Genomic DNA, 18514 nt, shown 5'->3' on the forward strand with positions numbered 1-18514 from the left:
AAGTCTGTAAATCTGCAGCTGGGCGTGGTGGCACACATCTGTAATGCCAGCAGCTTGGGTGACTGAGGCAGGAGGATAACAAGTTTGAGGCCAGCCTCAGTAATTTAGCAAGCCCTTGTTTCCAAATAAGAAATATAAGGGGCTGGACATGTAACTCAGTGGTAAAGACTCCCTGGGTTCAGCCCTCAGTATTGGGGAAAAAAAATTCTGTAAATTCCTAAATAATATTGTTGTCATGGTAACAACTAGAATCTTGAGTATTTGAACTTTCTTCATGTCATTGACTGAGCTTCTGTAGCATTAGCCCCCCTGCACTTGATGCATTCGCTCTCTCACCAGTGGACCCCACCCGGTATTTGTGCAGTGGACATCTTACGAATTAGTAGCAGAGTTGTGCCATGTAAAAGGAGAGAGAGGCTACCATGTGGCAAGTATTGACAAGCACAATTACGCTCACATATTCACTTTCCTGTATGTGCTATATATGCAGTACTGCACTAAACAACTTAGTTTGCTTATTAAGTGTTAAATGTTTTATAACAAATGACCCAAAACTTTATGAGCCTCAGCTAAATTATCATCTCCATTTGGGAAGGGTGCAGTAGGATAGGGATTCACATACAACTTAAGTAAAACAAATAATTATATGAAAAATTAGTGGGGTGCATTAGCCAGAATGGTGGAATAAAGATTCCTAAAAATTCTCCCTTCCAAAAAAATCAACAAGAACTCTGAAAAAAATAGTCAATACCAACTTTTTAGAACTCTGGAAATTAACTAATAATAATCCCAGCAGTATGTGTACAAGAAAAACAGCAGAATCTTGGAAACAACAGGGAAGTATTTGGGATAGTAATTTGCCTTAGGCCTATATTTTTCTCCCAAGCCCATGGTATCTTAGAAAAACAGAACAATAACAGTGAAAACCATTGATTTAGCAGCTTTTGGAGGGGGAAGAACATGACTTGACTCCCTTTAAAACCCATTTCACAGATAACTGTTATTATTTGACATGCCTAGGAATTCCTTGGTGCTATGGCTTAAATGTGGGTACTGCCACCCAAAGGTCCATATGCTAAAGACTTGGTCTTTAAGAGGTAGGGCCTAAGCCACTCATGGTGTCACTAGCCTGTGATTCCAGCTACTGAGAAGTCTTAGGCAGAAGGTCCTGAGCTTGAAGCCAGCCTGGACAACATAGGAGACCTTAAAAAAAAAAAATCAGTGATGTAGGGCCTAGTGGGAGGTCCTTAGGTGTACCTTGAAAGGAATTGTGGAAATCTATACAACATGAATGACAAGTAAAAACAAACAGACTCAAAAGGCCACATATCGTTTGATTCCTTGTATATGAAATGTCTGAAATAGACAAATCCATAGGAACAAAAGGTAGATAAATGATTGCCAGGGACTGTGAGGAGGGGGATTTATGGGAAGTGACTGGTAATTGGTACAGTTTTTTTTGGGGATGATGAAAATGGTCTGGAACTATTTTGTATTGATAGTTGCACAATCTATGACTAGACAAAAATCCACTGAATGTTACATTCAACAATGGCAATATATATTTATCAATAAAATATTGATAATCTTTGGAAGATGCATCAATAATACCAGGCACATGAACTGATTTTAGATACCTTTAGGTCACTTGCCACTACTTTTGTCCCTCTTGAATGCTTGAGTGTTCCCTCTGTCCATCTGTCTTGTCTCTCTTGTCCCATACTTCAACTGTGGCCTGCCTTGCCTACGTTAACCTTTCTAACAACCTATTCTGAAACTGAATGAGAGCCACTGTGAGGTATGAATCTTGGAAATGAGATTGCCTTCAGAGAAGTAAACTTATATCCACTTTAATTCACTGATTAAAGTTGGTTTATTTGAAATCATCTGTAGCTCTGATATTAAACAGGGCTTTCCTGATCCTTAAAAATATAGGAGAGGGCTAGGGATATAGCTCAGTAGTAGAACACTATCAGTAGTAGAACACTTGTATGCATAAGGCCCTGGATTTGATCCCTAGGAATACACACACACATATGCATACACACCCAATTTCCATCCCCAGCACTGAAAAAAACTCTCTCTCTCTCTCTTCATCCATCCATATACATATGAATTAATGAACTTGACCTATCTTCAGTGGCCCAAGATAGCAAAAAGCTTTTCCAAGCCTTCTGCAGATTCTATTTCTTTATAGGTGACAGCCCTATTTCTACTTTTGTGGTTATTCTCTCTGTTCTGTTCCTACATTAAAGTCCATGAAAATATCTACCTGAATAAAACATATGAATCCAATTATTTTACTGAAGAGATTTCAAAGAGCTAAGATCACATTGTGCGCTACACAGCTTTCTGACATTCTGCTTTCTTGCCACCACTGACAAAGTACACTTTATTTTGTAGGCAATAGCTTCTGCTAGTATGGGCTGTCTGCTCTACCGAGCCTCTTTGTAATTTTGGTAAATTAAATTTTCTTCATTTTATTTCACACTTTAAAAGAATTAGATGACAACATGACACTGTGACCCATAAATATGTATATTTATTACATGTCAAGTAAAAACATCTAAACAGGGACTGGGGTTGTGGCTCAGTGGTAGAGCACTTGCTTAGTGTGTGTGAGGTACTGGGTTTGATTCTTAGCACAATGTTTAAAATAAAATAAATGTCCATTGACAACTAAAATATTAAAAAATAAAAACAAGTAAACAAAGAATTAGAATGATTCTTGGGTCAGAACCAGATGTTGACATGTCCTAATAAGATGTTAATTAAGACAGTTGATTTAACTTGGAAATCATAGTTTGGTTACCTCTGATTGCAAGTAGCATAAACCAAGTTGAGCCACTTTAGGCAAAACAAAAGAAATTTGGAGCTGGTCAAAGTGGTGCATGCCTATAATCCCAGTGGCTTGGGAGGCTGAGGCAGGAGAGTTCAAAAGCCAGCCTCAGCAATAGCAAGGCACTAAGCAACTCAGTGAGACCCTGTCTCTAAATAAAATACAAAATAGGGCTGGGGATGTGGCTCAGTGATTGAGTGTCCCTGAGTTCAATCTTCAGTACCCTCCCCCACCAAAAAGAAATTTGTTATAAAGCTCTAAGAAGACTTTGATCATAATTTTTTGGTTGAAAGTGAATAATTAGTTAAAACCAAAGAATATGGGGCTGGGGATGTGGCTCAAGTGGTAGCACGCTCACCTGCCATGTGTGCGACCCAGTTCGATCCTCAGCACCACATACAAACAAAGATGTTGTGTCCGCTGAAAACTAAAAAATAAATATTAAAAAAAAAGAAAACCAAAGAATATTTTGGTTCACATACCTGAAAATTCAGGTATAAATTTATCTAAAACACTGGGCCATTTCTTAGTTTAAATTGACTTTATTCTGCATGCAGAGGCTTGATCTGTAGCAGTCAAGATAGTACCCATCATTCTAAACTCACTTTACTTTAGCAGCCAGTTTTCCACTCTCATAAGCTTTATTTCAAACCCTGTGATGACTGATTCTGGCAGGATTTTAAAAAAGAGACACAATACCTTTATTTTATTTATTTTCATTTGGTGCTGAGGATTGAACCCAGTGCCTCACGTGTCCTGGGGAAATGCTTCACCACTGAGCTACAACCCCAGCTCATGATTCTGGCAGTTTTTCTTTCAGAATTTGTCTCTCGGTCTGGAGAGAAAGATCACGTGATTTTCTTACTTCTGCTTTGTTATGTCCCTAAAAATTGTAAAAATGAAATAGTAAATATTTATTAAGAACGTATGTGTACCAAACACTATTCTAAATTCCAGATATATATAATATACATGCCTAACTTTACTTTATTTAATCACCAAACCAACCTTACAAAGTAGGTACTGTTAATAACACCATTTTGCAATTAAAGAAACAGATTCATAAGGGTGAAATAATCTTATCTAGAGTCATGTAATTATTATATGGTATGTTCAGAAAAAGTCCAAGTAGTCTGACTCTAGAGTCCACATTCTTTACCTACTATTACCTTCATTAGATCTGACCTACCCATTGTTATTCAAATGCCTTTTTCTGTTTGGGTGAATTTCTTTCTTTATAAGCCCTACTGCCTTAAGATAGAAGACAGAATTCAATTTTCAGACTCCCATGAAGCTAGGTTTCAGGCATGAGGTCAATACTAAGTTTTGCATATGTCAGATTTGTATTATGAAAACAGCATTATAAAGCAAACAAATAGCATGTTTAGTTTTCTGAAGAGAATGCCAGCAAAAGTTTCAGAGGCAACAGTGGTAAAGGTTCAGGTATTTGATAATCAATGGGAAAGTTGTAAATTGAGCAAGTCAAATTGTCTACCCAGTGCCAGTTACCATGAGCCTTCACTGGAGCCTCATTGATAAGGTTTTTGTGATATTTTGCATGTATTTCTTCCAAGGGTGATTCTGGCTCTCTAGAAGATTCAACAAGTTTCCTTATACCCCTTACTGAATCCCTATTTTGCTTAAACTCACCCTTGAGTGAGTTTGGTTGTTAATAAAAAAGGGTAGGAGTATTTCTCTGAGGAGAGCTGTTAATATGCTCCACCATATTATTTAGGATGTTTCTTTAAATTCATATAACAGAATACCCAGTCAATAATTTAAAAAAATAAGGAAATTCATTGACTTACATAACAGCAAATCAGATTTCTGGTTGGGTTGATAGCAGCATAATGAAATTATGTTCTTTCTTTCTTTCTTCTTTTCAGTTCACACTGACAGTTTCATCTAAAACTGGTTCATCTTATGGTTACCGGGTCACTATCTACCTACCTTGCTTATTCATATTCAGCTTGAAAGTCTTCTTGGGTATCACTCCCAGAACAAGAAAGAACTTATTGAAAAATCACAAATGAACCTCTTGTCCTGTTTCTTTGCTTATTAGTGCAGTAGTTATTGGCAAGGGAGGGGACAAGTATTCTTGAACTAATCAGATTCACCCCAGGACTGTAGTCAATTCTTCAGATTGCACTGCTGCTGCTCAGTGGAGAACAGGTTGCATAGAGCCATCACAATGACTGCAACCCCAAAAGATGAACATCCCCAAATTATCCAATTTTAAATTCTACATGGTTAACTTTGAAATGCTTTTGTAACAATCTACTGGGATAGGTATTATTGATCTGAACTTTAAAGACGAGGATACCAAGGTTGGAAGAAGTTAAATGGCTTGCCAAGTTTACACAATTAGGACATGACCAAGCAAACACTCAAATCTTTGTCTTTTGGCTTCAAAACATTTTTTTCACAGCTGTTCTTAAGATAACAAAAATAAATCAAATATTTAAAATAATATTCAGGTATTATGTCAATTATAGAAATTTCTGAGAAAAAATATTACTTAAATTCTTCCTGAAAGACTTTAGTAATCATTTTTTAAAATTTATTAGAAATAAGGAAGTCTAAGGAAGATGAAGTTGCCTATCCACCTCTTCTACCTTGCAACGTAGATCTACGGCAGGTCACCATAATTTCACATGATGAGTGGAAAAGAATTCAGGATAGCCTGGACAGTATGACAAGAGAAGCAGCAGCTTTTCGTGCAGAAAGAAAAGCAAAGAAAGAAATGCATTTACGATCCCAAGAAGTGGTAAAACACTGGACTAATACATATGCAGTAAGTATTAATCTTCTAGGAGTCCACATGCACTAAAGACTTGCTCTTGTTGCTTAATATTTATTTATACTTCTTTTACAAGGATTTTATGTGTAACCTGACATAAAATAACATTAAAACATATTTTAAAAGCATTATTTAGGTATAAGTGACATACAACAAACAATTCATATTTAAAGTTTACATTTTGATAAATTTTGATATACATATATGCCCTAAACCCATCGTTAAAATTAATATAATGAACACATTCATCGCCCAAAAGTTTTCTCATGTCCTATTTTACTCCCTCTGACTTCTTTCTATTTCTTCTTTCCATCCCTACTTATCTTATTAATGTAAATTTTATTCACCATAGTTACTCTGAGATTCATTCATATAATGTGTATATCAATTGTTTATTCATTTTTCTTTTTGGACTGGGGATTGAACATAGGGTGCTTTACCACTGAATTACATCCTGAGTCCTTTTTATTTTTTATTTTGAGACAGGATCTCACTAAGTTGCTGAGACTAGCTTCAAGTTTTAAACCTCCTGCCTCAGCCTCCTGAGTTGCTGGAATTGCAGGTGCATACCCTCATGCACCTGGCTGTTTATTGCCAAGCAGTATTCTATTGTATGATACATAATAATTTGTTTATCTAGTTGCTGGTTGATGGTTTGACAGCAACCAAATGTTGCTATTTGAGTTATTTCTCTCTTGGTCTCTTTCTTTCTTTCTTTATGGCTATTACAAATAAAATTGCTGTGAACATTCATATAGAAGTCTATATGTAAATCATGCACTGTGGTGCATGCCTGTAATCCCAGTAATTTGGGAAGCTGAAGCAGGAGGATTATAGTTTAGCAATTTAGCAAGACCCAAAGCAATTTAGCCACATCCTGTCTCAAAATAATAAAAATTTTGGGCTGTGGGGCTCAGCGGTAGAGTGCTTGCCTCGCACGTGCGGGACCCTAGGTTCGATCCTCAGCACCACATAAAAATAAATAAGTGAAATAAAGGTATTGTGTCCAGCTACAACTAAAAAATAAATATTTTTAAAAAATAATAAAAATTTTAAAAAGGGCTAGAGATGTAGTTCAGTGGTAAAGCACCCTTGAGTTCAGTACTGGGGAAAAAATATACATATATATGTATACACACACACACACATAAACTCACACATGCACACACATTTCCGTTTCTCTTGAGTAAATATTTTAGCATAGAATGACTAAATCAAACAGCAGATGTATATTTAACTTTGTAAGAAACTTCCAAAATGTTATCCCAATGGAGTTGTAATTTTGCATTTCCACCATTAGTGCATAAGAGCTAATGGGTGTTACGTATCCTATTGTAGTTTAAATTTGAATTTCTCTGATTACAGATGTTGTTGAATATCTTTTTTAAAAATATTTTTTTAGTTGTAGATGGACCCAATACCTTTATTTTATTTTATTTTATTTATTTTTATGTGGTGCTGAGGATAGAACCCAGTTCGTCATACGTAAGAGGCAAGCGCTCTGCTCCTGAGCCACAATCCCAGCCCAAATATCTTTTAATTAACTTATTTTCTACCAGTACATCTATTTTGGTATAGTGTCTATTCAAATTTTTTGTCCATTTTAAAACTAGGGTTGAATTCTTATTATTGAGTTTAGAGAATTTAAAAATGCATTCTGTCCTTTTTTTTAGATATTAAACACTTACTTTATTAAGTGTTTTATTTGAAAATATTTCTTCCCTGTATGTGTCTTGGCTTTTCATTTCTTTACCTTATATTTTGAAGAGCAAAAAATATTTTTTGTTTTGTTTTGAGACAGGTCTTGCTATATTGCCATGCTGGAATTGAACTTATAGGCTCATTTGATCCCTTGCCTCAGTTTCCCAAGTAGCTGGGATTATAGGTATGTGTTACCAGGCCTGGTGTGTTAGTCAGGTTTTTACCAAAATACCTGACAAGAACAACTTGGAGAAGGAAAAGTTTATTTTAGCTCACATTTCAGAGATTCAGTGTATAGTCAGGCAGCTCCATTGCTTTGGACCTAACATGAGACAGAACATCATGGCAGAAGGGCATGGTGGAGAATAGTTGCTCATTTAGAGCAACTATTAGAGAGAGGTAGGGACTAAGGTGGAGAGAGAGAGAGAGAGAGAGAACGAACAAAGGACCAAGGATAAAATATAATCCCCCAAGGACATACCAACTTCCTCTAGCCATGCCCTACCCTCTCTTTAGTACCATCCAGTAATCCATTCAAATTATTAATCCATCAAATTGATTAGGTTATAGCTCTCATAATGTAATAATTTTGCCTCTGAACATTTCTGCATTGCTACATGAGCTTTTGGGAAGATATCTCATATTTAAACTGTAACATCTAGCTAAGAACAGAAGTTTGTTTGGTTTCTTTTGTTTGTTTGTTTTGGTACCAGGGATTGAACTCAGGGGGCACTTGCCCACTGAGCCACATCCCAGTCCTCTTTTGTATTTTGTTTAGAGACAGGGTCTCACTGAGTTGCTTAGCACCTCGCTTTTGGTGAGGCTGGCTTTGAACTCATGAACCTCCTGCCTCAGCCTCCCTAGCCTCTGGGATTACAGGCGTGTGTTACCATGTCCGGCAAAAGTTTTTAATCTTAGTCTAGTTTATCAGTTTTTCTTGTATGAATTATTCTTTAAAAGTTTATCTAAAAAATCTTTACCTAACCTAAGATCACCAAGATTTTCTCCTAGAGTCTTAAAATTTTGTTTCACATATAGGTTTATGGGCTATTTTTAGTTAATTTTTTATATGTAGTGAGGTGTTAATTGAAATTTTTTGCACATGAATAGCTAATTGTTACAGCATAATTTTTGAAAAAAACTATCCTTTCTTCAGTGAATTGCCTTTGTTGAAAATCTAGTTGTTGGACTGGGGATGTGGCTTAATGGTAGGGCACTTGCATGGCATGCATGAAGCCCTGGATTTGAGTCCTGTTGAGAGCCACAGCTGAAGGGGCCCCAGCAGACTTCCAGCTGGAAGTTTGCTGGCAGCTGGAAGTTTGCTGGGGCCCCTTCGGCTGTGGCTCTCAACAGAGTCCTACCATTATGGAGTGGGGAGATAGAGAAAAAGAAGAAGAAGAAACAAAAGAAAACCTAGTTCCTTCATAGGTGTAGGTGAAATTACTGGATTCAATTCTGTTGATGTATTCTTCTGTCATTACTCCAATAACACTTTTGATAACTGTAGATTTAATGTTAAGTCTTGAAATCAGGTAGTATCAATCTTTCAACTTTGTGGGTTTTTTTGTTTGTTTGTTTTGGTGGGACTGAGGATTGAACTCAAGACCTCATGCATGCTTAGCACATACTCTACCACTGAGCTACATCTCTAGATTTGTTTAGGCTATTCTAGGTCTTTTACATTTCCTTATGATGTTTAGAATCTGTATGTCAATTCCTGCAAAAAAAAAAAAAAAAAAAGGCATCTGGAAATCTGATTGGGATTGTGTTCAATTTTAGATCAATTTGGAGAAAATTTACATTTTGACAATATTGAATATTTCCATTTATTTGTCTTTAATTTTATATAAAGCATAAAAATATTTCATAGTTTTTATCCCTAAGCATTTGTTATTTTTGATGCTATAGTAAAATAGTATTTTGAAAAATTTCAATTTGCTATTATTGTTAGCTATAGAAATATAATTATTTTTTTCTGTATTGACCTTATATCATTCAATGTTGCAATTCTCACTTGTTCTAGTAAGTTTTTTTTTTTATAACTTCTGTGAGATTTTCTACATAGACAGTCATGCATCAGAAAATACAATCAGTTTTTCTTTTTTCTTTCCAATCTGGGTACCATTTATTTCTTTTTCTTCACTTATTGCATTGGCTAGAACCACCTATATACATTGTTGAACAAATAAAGTAAAAATGAATATTCTTGTCATTTTCCTAATCTATTTAAAACATATTTTTTTTAGTTGTAGTTGGATACAATACCTTAGTTTTATTATTTAATTTTATAATTTTAATTATATTATATTATTATATTTAATTAATTATATTATATTATATTATTATACCCCAGCCCAATATTTTCAAATCTTAAACCAAGCTTACATTACTGGAATAAACCCCTGTTGGTCATGATGTATTTCCTTTTTATAGATTCAGTTTGTTAAAATATTGTTGGTTTTTTCTGCTATGTTCATGAAGGATGTTGGTCTATATTTTGTATGGTGCTGAGGATTGAACCCAGGGCCTTGCACACACTAGGCAAGCACTCTATTGCTGAGCACAACCTCAACCCAGTAATTTTCCTAATGTTAAGAGGGAAAGTACTACTTTCACATAAGAATGATGCTAAGTTTAGGTCTTTTGTACATGTTTCAAGTTGAGTGGAAGAAGTTGCTTTCTGTACCTAAATTATTGAGTTTTGTTGGTTCTTTTAAAATCAGGAATAGATTTGGGTTTTTTTATTTGTTTTTTTTTTATACTGCAGATTGATCCTAGGGGTGCTTTACCACTGAGCCACATCCCCAGTCCTCTTTATTTTTTATTATTGAGACAGCATCTAAGTTGCTTAGGGCCTCACTAAGTTGCTGAGGCTGACCTTGAACTTGAGAATCCTCCTGCTTCAGCCTATCAAAATCACTGGCATGTGCCACTGAACCCTGCTTGGATGTTGGATTTTTTTTTTTTAGTGCTCTTTGGTGCTCTCTATTAAGATGATTATGTTTTCTTTTTAAATTTTCCAGTTTGTTAATTATGATATATTGATTTCTTTTCCTTTTTTTAGAGAGAGAAGAGAGAGAGAGAGATAATTTTTTAATTTTTTCAGTTTTAGGTGGACACAACATCTTTATTTTATTTTTATGTGGTGCTAAGGATCAAACCAGCGCCCCGTGCATGCCAGGCGAGCGTGTTACCGCTTGAACCATACCCCAGCCCAATATTTTCAAATCTTAAACCAAGCTTACATTCCTGGAATAAACCCCTGTTGGTCATGATGTATTTCCTTTTTATAGATTCAGTTTGTTAAAATATTGTTGGTTTTTTCTGTTATGTTCATGAAGGATGTTGGTCTATAGTTTTCATGAAATGTTTGTCTGGTTTTGTTATCAGAGTAATGCTATTTTATGTTTAAAATGTAAGATTTCACAGAAAGATAGAGGGCTTGAAATTATCGTGGCAGGTTTTCATTATCAAATTATCACTACTTCAAAGTGGGAAGGCATCCCCTGATTCCTTTTGTTATCTCATATGGGGAGAAATGCTGGGAAAAGGTTATCTCCACACACACTTTCCTATATCATTCGAGGCACAGGGAGGCACAATTATTTTCTGTGTTCTAATAGAATTGTTAAAACTACAGGTAAGTGTAAGTTCTGTTTAGAGAATTCTCACTTTTTTTTTAACATTGTACATTTCTTTACTTAGTTGAAATATATATTATTTATATTAGGTAAAAGACTAGCTAGCTTCTGATATGTTGCTTTAGGAATATTATTCATATTTTACTAATTTTTATTCTGGAGGAGAGATGAGTTAGATCATGTCTGGTATCATATATGTAACAAATGGCATTCTGAAAAAGGGAAAGGAAACTGATTAGTGGTTGCCAAAGGCTGCAGGTGTGGGGAGGAGTTGATTGTAATGGGGCATAGGGAAATTTGGGGGGAGAATTGAAATGTTCTATAAATGAGTATATACATTTGTAATATGAAATAATAAAAGGTAGTATGTACATTGTAATCTAAAGTCTTGATTAAAAAAAACTACTACATAAATGGATGGAGTAATGCTATATACCTTTTATTTTGTTTGTATACTCAAGTAACACGTTAATGCTACTTTAACACTCACTCATGAGTGTTAAAGAAGAATAAATGAAGGTCCAGCTTACTATCAGCAAGATTTACTATAGACCTTAGCAGTTAAAACTGTGATATAAGCACAGAGATTATAATAAGTCTGATGAGACAGCCTAGAAACTCATTTTATATGTGGGAACTTGCAGATGATGGAAATGTTATTCCAAATTAGAAGGGAAAGCATTCCATAACTGGTACTCAGGTAACTGACATATGACAGCGATTAAATTATATCCCAATGGTACAGAATACAGAAAAATGAATTTTAACTGAGTTAAAGACCTAAATTTAAGCATAGGTCATAGATTCTCATTAGAAAATCTGGACAAGTAGAATTTTCTTAAGAAATAGAAAGTGTGACCAATAAAGGAGAAGAAAGACCTTGAATGACCTAAGACAGTAAACTCAGAGGTGTAGAAGAACATACAAAATATGCCATTATTTTTAGTTAGTTGTGTGTGTGTGTGCATGTGGGGTACTGGTGATTTAACCCAAGCCCTCATACATGCTAGGCAAGCTCCCTATTACTGTGCTACATCCCCTTTTAAAGTTATATTTTGAGACTGGGTCTTGCTAAGTTGCCCAGGCTTGTCTCGAACTTATGATTCTCCTGCTCCAGCCTCCCCACTAGCTGGGATTAAAGGCGTTCACCACCCACCCAGTTCTACTGTCAGTTTTTTAAAGAAGCAAAAGCTATAAGATATATATTTATTATATAACTACCAAGAGAAACTTTAGAAGTACAAACACCGAAACTAGTAATAGTGGTTATCATAGACTAAGAGGAGATTGCAGCTGGAAGTTAATTTTGGATTTTGAGCCATGTAAATATATTACCTTCCTAAACAATTCAATTTAAACAATTAGCTCCAAGGCTGCGACGTGGCTCTGTGGTACAGCACTTGTCTACTATGCACCAGGCCCTGGGTTCAATCCTGGCACCACAAAAAAAAAAAAAAAAAAAAAATAGCTTCTACTGAGTGTGGTGATGCATACCTAATCTCAACTACTTAGGAGGCTGAGGTAGGAGAATTTCAAGTTTGAGGCCAGCAAGTTAATGTGACCCTCTCTCAAAATAAAATTTTAAAAAGATTTGGGAATGTAACTCTGGTAGATTACTTATCTGTCATGCCAAGGCCCTGGATTTGATTGCCCATATCTACCCCTACCCCACCACACACATACACACACACACACACACACACACACACACACAATTAGGTCCAAAATGTAACCTTGTGATTATCAGTGAAATAAGAAAATACAATAAAATCTTATGATGAAAGTTCAAATTATAATGTTAAATTTTGGTAAAATTAAATTGACAATGAAAACAAAGGATTTCTTTTGGGCTGGGGGTATAGTGCAGTGGTAGAGCACTTGCCTAACATGTGTGAGGCCCTGGTTCAATTCCCAGCACTGGAATAAGATAAAAGTTTTCTTTTTTCCTTTTTTACAGGGGATGAAACAACAGAAACTTAAAGCTAAAAAGAAGCGTGATGAAGAAATTGAGGCAGAAAGAAAAATTCTTGATATAGAAGAAGAAATATACAAACAAGGAGAAAGAAAAAAGGCCATTGAACATGCAAAGCAGTATCAGTTTTACCAAACAGAAAGAATGAAACACTTTCATGTATTACTTGAGTTTTCTCTTCTTATATATACATATATATTTTAACATATGTATACAAATTAGATATTATTTTCCTAAAATACTGCATTTTTTTTGTAGTCAGGACTTCTTCTCAGTAGAGTCATGAAGGAACGTGATGCCCAGATTGAATTCCAAAAGAGTAATTTAAAATCAGATAAAAAATGGGAAGAACAATTGAAACTCAACATTGAAATGGCTTTTAAAGAAGAGCAAGAAAAAGCAGAAAAAAGACACAGAGAAAGAATAGCTCTTGCCAATGATCATCTAAAACAGTATGTATACATAAATTAACTTTTTAAAAACTTTTTCTTATAATGGATATTGCTTTTTTATCCCCCCTGACAATGAAAGTAATAGAGGCTAAAATACTTAATAGAAAAAGTATAGAGAGGGTAGGGAGCTGGGGATGTATTAATAGAATACTTGCTTATCATCTTAGAAAGATGCTGATTTTGATCTTCAGCACTGCAAAAAAAAAAGATGTTAAAAGTCACTGTCACTCCTAAATTACATGTCAGTTACAATTGCTGTACTAATGCTGCATAACAAACAATGATATATCCTAGTTCCATCCAACAATAAACATTTACTTTTCATGCATCAGTTGGTTGAGTGTGGTTGGTGCCCTAGGCTGGATTTAGCTGGGCAGCTTTTGTTTAAGCAGCAGGACTGAGTTTGCTCATTGCTGTGGGCTGTGGGGAGGATTCTGATCTATTCCATGTCTTTTCATTTTGAGGTTGAGGATGAAGAAGCCTCCTAGGGTAAACTCATCTCATGGTGTTGAGAGATTTACAAGAAAATAAGCTTGTAACAATGTGCTCAAACCTAAAGTCAAAGAATAAGGAGGGTTGGGCATGGTGGTGCATGTCTGTAATCCCAGCTACTTAGAAGACTAAGGCAGTAGGATTGCAAATTGGAGGACAACCTGGGCAATTTTGCTAGACCCTGCTCCAACATAAAATTTTAAAAAAGGACTGGAGATGTAGCTCAGTGGTAGAGCACTTGCCTAGCATGTGAGAGGCCCTGGATTCAACCCCAAGTACCACAAAAAGACAAAGAAGGTCCTTTTGGTATAACACAAGTCTAAAGCCAGTCATGTGGCCAATTTTAACAGCAGTAGAACAGAGAAGTAGACCCCCTTGGCAGTGGTGAGGGGTAATGAATCTTTTTTTTTTTTTTTAAACCAGTAATCTAATTGAGAACAGGAATTTATTTTTATTATTTTGGCTGGAATCTTGCTATATTGACTGGGCTAGTCTTGAACGTGTGTGTTCAAGTGATCCTCTCTCCTCAGTCTTCTGAGTGTTTGCAACTACGCATGTGACATCATGTCTGCCTGAGATATTTTTTAAAAAATTATTTTTCATTTGTTAGTTTTAGGTGGACACAATATCTTTATTTTACATTTATGTGGTGCTGAGGATCGAACCCAGTGTCTCACACATACTAGAGGAGCACTCCACCACTAAGCCACAACCCGAGCCCTGTCTTAGACATTTTTTGATGGTGGAGACATCAGGTTCATTGACATATAATTTACATTTAGTAAAATTCATCTTTTAAAAAAAAAATAGCTTGGAGCTGGGGGTATAGCTCAGTTGGTAGAGTGCTTGCCTTGCATGCCCAAGGCCCTGGTTTCAATCCCCAGCACCACACAAACACACACACACACACACACACACACACACACACAAAGTATATAGCTGCATAATCACCACCTACATCAAGATATTTTCATTAACCTAAAAAGTTTCCTTCATGACCCTTTTATATAAAGGGTTTTCTCCCCAACCCCTTGCCCATGGCCATCATTGATCTACGGATACAGATTTGTTTCTTTAAATGTATATACTCACATTTTATAAAATGAAATTGGATTAACAATATCATTTTATTAAATGCTTTTTTCACTTACTTGTATGTCATATTTATAATTATTAATTACAGATGTCAGGACTCGGGTTATAGTACAGTGACAGAGTGTTTGCATCATAAGCTCTGTTTTGATCCTCAGCAATGCAAAAGGAAAAAGAAAAGCAAACAGAGTTACAAATGTCTACGTGTCATTTTCAGTTATTCCTGTCCTTTGTAAAAAAAGAAGAGAAACCTTTGGATTTGTTGTAGTTTTTTTTTTTTTAATTTAGCAGTGTAAAGATCTAAGGGTTTGTACAGTTAGAAATGGAGCCATTGGCAGAGAGAAGCAAATAATTGACAAGTGAGTCTCCTGTAGTTAAGAAATCTCTCTCTGGGGTTGGGGTTGTGGCTCAGTGGTAGAGTGCTTGCCTAGCATGCATGAGGCACTGGGTTCGATCCTCAGTACCACATAAACATAAAATAAAGATATTGTGTCCACCTAAAACTTAAAAGTAAATTTTTAAAAAAAGAAATCTTTCTTCCTATATTGTGACTTGGAGATAAAGTTAGCGGCCTAACCTCCATCAAGCTACTTGGCAAGTACTAACATCTTCACAGGCTGTCTGCCTACCCATATCCTTGTATATAAGCTGTGTTTGGCTACAGAATCCCCTTTTCTTGTGGTTTTGGCAATAGGTCAGAAGTTCAAGCAGGCTTGTTTTAGTTGTTTTTTTTTTTTTTTTTTTTGATGTATCTTCTGTCCATCTAGGAAATGTTCAAGCTAGTCCCCCTGGTAAACACCTTGTAATCCCAGTGACTTGGAAAGCTGAGGCAGGAGGACTGCAAATTTGAGGTCAATCTGGGCAATTTAGTGAGATCCTGTCTCAAAATAGAAAGAGAAAAAAAAGGAGGATTGGGGATGTAGATCAGGCTTCCAGAATAATTCTCTCTCGAGAGAACTAACTGTAGGTTCCATAAAAACCCCTTTAATCCCTTCATACTCCCAATGTCCTAAGGACCTCTCACTAGGTTATACTTCTTAAAGGTTTTGCCTTTAAGGGTTAAGGGTTAGGGTTAGGCAAGGAGCTGAAGTCTCTTCAACAGATATGTGAAAGTGGATTTTTCCAGCTTCGATCAAGTCTTCACATGATTACAGCCCCAACTGCCATCTTGTCTGAAACTATTTGAGAACCACCCACCTAAGTTACTCCCAGGTTTCTGACTCAAAAAAAAAAAAAAAATGGTATAAGACATATGACCACTGTCTTAAGCCACCTCATTTTGGGGTAATTAGTTACTCATCAATTAATTACTGAAACACATCATACAACTTCTGATACTCTTTCTGGTGTGCCTAAAGTTGAGATTTTTCTTACTTTATAAATAATTCCTAGGCTCCAGACCTGAGCAGGCTGTTCCACTGTGGGGCGTTGAACAGTGTAAGAGTCTACCTGTGACTAATAGTCTGATGGGGATAAGGCAAATAAGCAACCATGGTGACATCACCATCTCCAAATAGAGATATTTCACCATGAACCTTAAACATAATTACTAAAATAAACTTAACAGTATCTGTTGGTGCTACAATAGCTCTCATTCTCTCTATAGATAGTTAAGTCCTTCTCTTAGAAAGAGGCTCATAGGCCTTGTTTATAAAAGACTCAGATTACCATCAATACTATCCGTTTTTCAAAAGAAGGAAAAATCAATAGGATAGTTTGCACCACTTTTCCCTGGTAAGATCATATAGGGAAAGGGTAGAAAGAGAAAAGAGGGCTCAAGTGATCTCATCTATCTTATAGATTTAAATGCCATCCTAAGTTTGGTTAGTCTAGACCACTTCCTTGAGCCACCCCATTGCACATGATCCTCAGTTATGTTCATGATATCTTCATGTTGATGTGGCATAGGTATTTTAAACACATGTCTAACACAGAATATGGACTCCCCACCCCTGCAGTGGATTTTCCATTGGCATCCTTATCTACCCAGTTTTTCAAACCAGAAACCTAGGAATCCACCTTGATTTCTCATTTTCCTTTATCTTGCATATCTTAATCTTGCATATCTCACTAAAAGAAATTCATGTTAATTTATCCAAAACAAATCTTGAATTTACTGCTATCATTTTAGTCTAAGCCATCCTCATATAGCTCATGGATTATTGCATCAGTCTCTAAATTACGTGATGATATTCTGCTTTCTCAATCCCTTCTTTAATTATCTTCTATAGAGATCCTGTAAAAGTGAAAATTGATCTTATTATTCTCCCATATTCAACATTTCAATGACTTTCCATTCATTTAAAATAAAATGGAGAGCTGGGCATGGTACCATATGCCTGTAATCCTAGTGACCGGGAAGGTTAAGGCAGGAAGATTGTGAGTTCAAAGCCAGCCTCAGCAAAAATGAGGCACTAGAAACTCAGTAAGAGCCTGTCTCCAAATAAAAACAAAAAATAAAAACAAAATAGTGCTGGGGATGTGGCTTAGTGGTTGAGTGCCCCTGAGTTCAATCCCCACTACCTCACACATGGGAGCCACACCCAAGCCACCTGCTTTATAATTTTAGTAGAAATTCAATAAATAGTTATTAGATAATTGAACAAGAGTTGTAAAGATTATAGAAATGTTTATATGATTCTTAGGGCAACTGAAAAGATGGTGACACTAATGACCAAAATAAGAAAAGAAGGATTGGGGTTCAGCTCAGTAGTAGAGTGCTTGCCTAGCATGCTCAAGGACCTGAGTCTGATCCCTGTTATTGGAAAGGAGAGAGAGAGAGGAAACAACAAGATTAGTTTAGAAAGGGAAGATGATGAATTTGGTTTTAGACATAAAGAATGTAATGTATCTCTGCAGTAGCCAGTTAATGATTCCTAGTGGGTTGTCTCTGTAAGAATCAAGCTTATCAGTTGGGCATGGCACTCATCTGTAGTCCCAGTTACTTGGGAGACTGAGGCAGTAGGATCGCTTGATCCCACGATTTTCAGGCTAGCTTGGGCAACATAGTGAAATCCCAGCTCAAAAAAGAAAATTAGCCGGGTGTGGTGGTGCACGCCTCAGGAGGGTGAGGCAGGAGTATTGTGAGTTCAAAGCCAGCCTCAGCAACTTAGCAAGGCCCTAAGCAACTCAGTGATACCCAGTCACTAAATAAAATACAAAAAAGGGCTGGGATTGTGGCTCAGTGGTTAAGCACCCCTGGGTTCAATCCCTGGTCCAAAAAGAAAAGAAAGAAAGAAAATTAAGACAAAAATCAAACTTGTCAGTTGAAATAACTTGTAATAGACTTTTTTTTTCGTGTGTGCGCGCGCATGTGTGTAAAAATGCTGTAAAGTCAGACTGTGTGTGTGTGTGTGTGTGTGTGTGTGTGTGTGTAAAAATGCTGGGGATGAAACGCAGGTCCTCCCATATTCTAGGCAGTACTCTACTACTGAGCTACACCCTAGCCTTAGACTTAATTTTTTATGTTTGACTTCCAACTTTGTTATAGGTCTTACCTCTCCCTTTCACTTTAGTTTCACAACT

General features: G+C 36.2%; 1 protein-coding gene across 1 annotated transcript in view; it reads left to right on the forward strand.

Moving 5' to 3' along the window:
• The window catches only part of Cfap210 (cilia and flagella associated protein 210), a 42307-nt gene that overhangs the window by 402 nt on the left and 23391 nt on the right, over positions 1-18514 (forward strand). Inside the window, exons 2-4 of the mRNA XM_076866686.2 lie at positions 5407-5633; positions 12939-13112; positions 13212-13405. Of these exons, the coding sequence (XP_076722801.2) occupies positions 5407-5633; positions 12939-13112; positions 13212-13405 (595 nt within the window). The remainder of the gene's footprint in view (positions 1-5406; positions 5634-12938; positions 13113-13211; positions 13406-18514) is intronic.

Source organism: Callospermophilus lateralis, chromosome 9 (assembly GCF_048772815.1).
Source record: "Callospermophilus lateralis isolate mCalLat2 chromosome 9, mCalLat2.hap1, whole genome shotgun sequence".
In the NCBI taxonomy this organism is placed as follows: Eukaryota; Metazoa; Chordata; class Mammalia; order Rodentia; family Sciuridae; genus Callospermophilus; species Callospermophilus lateralis.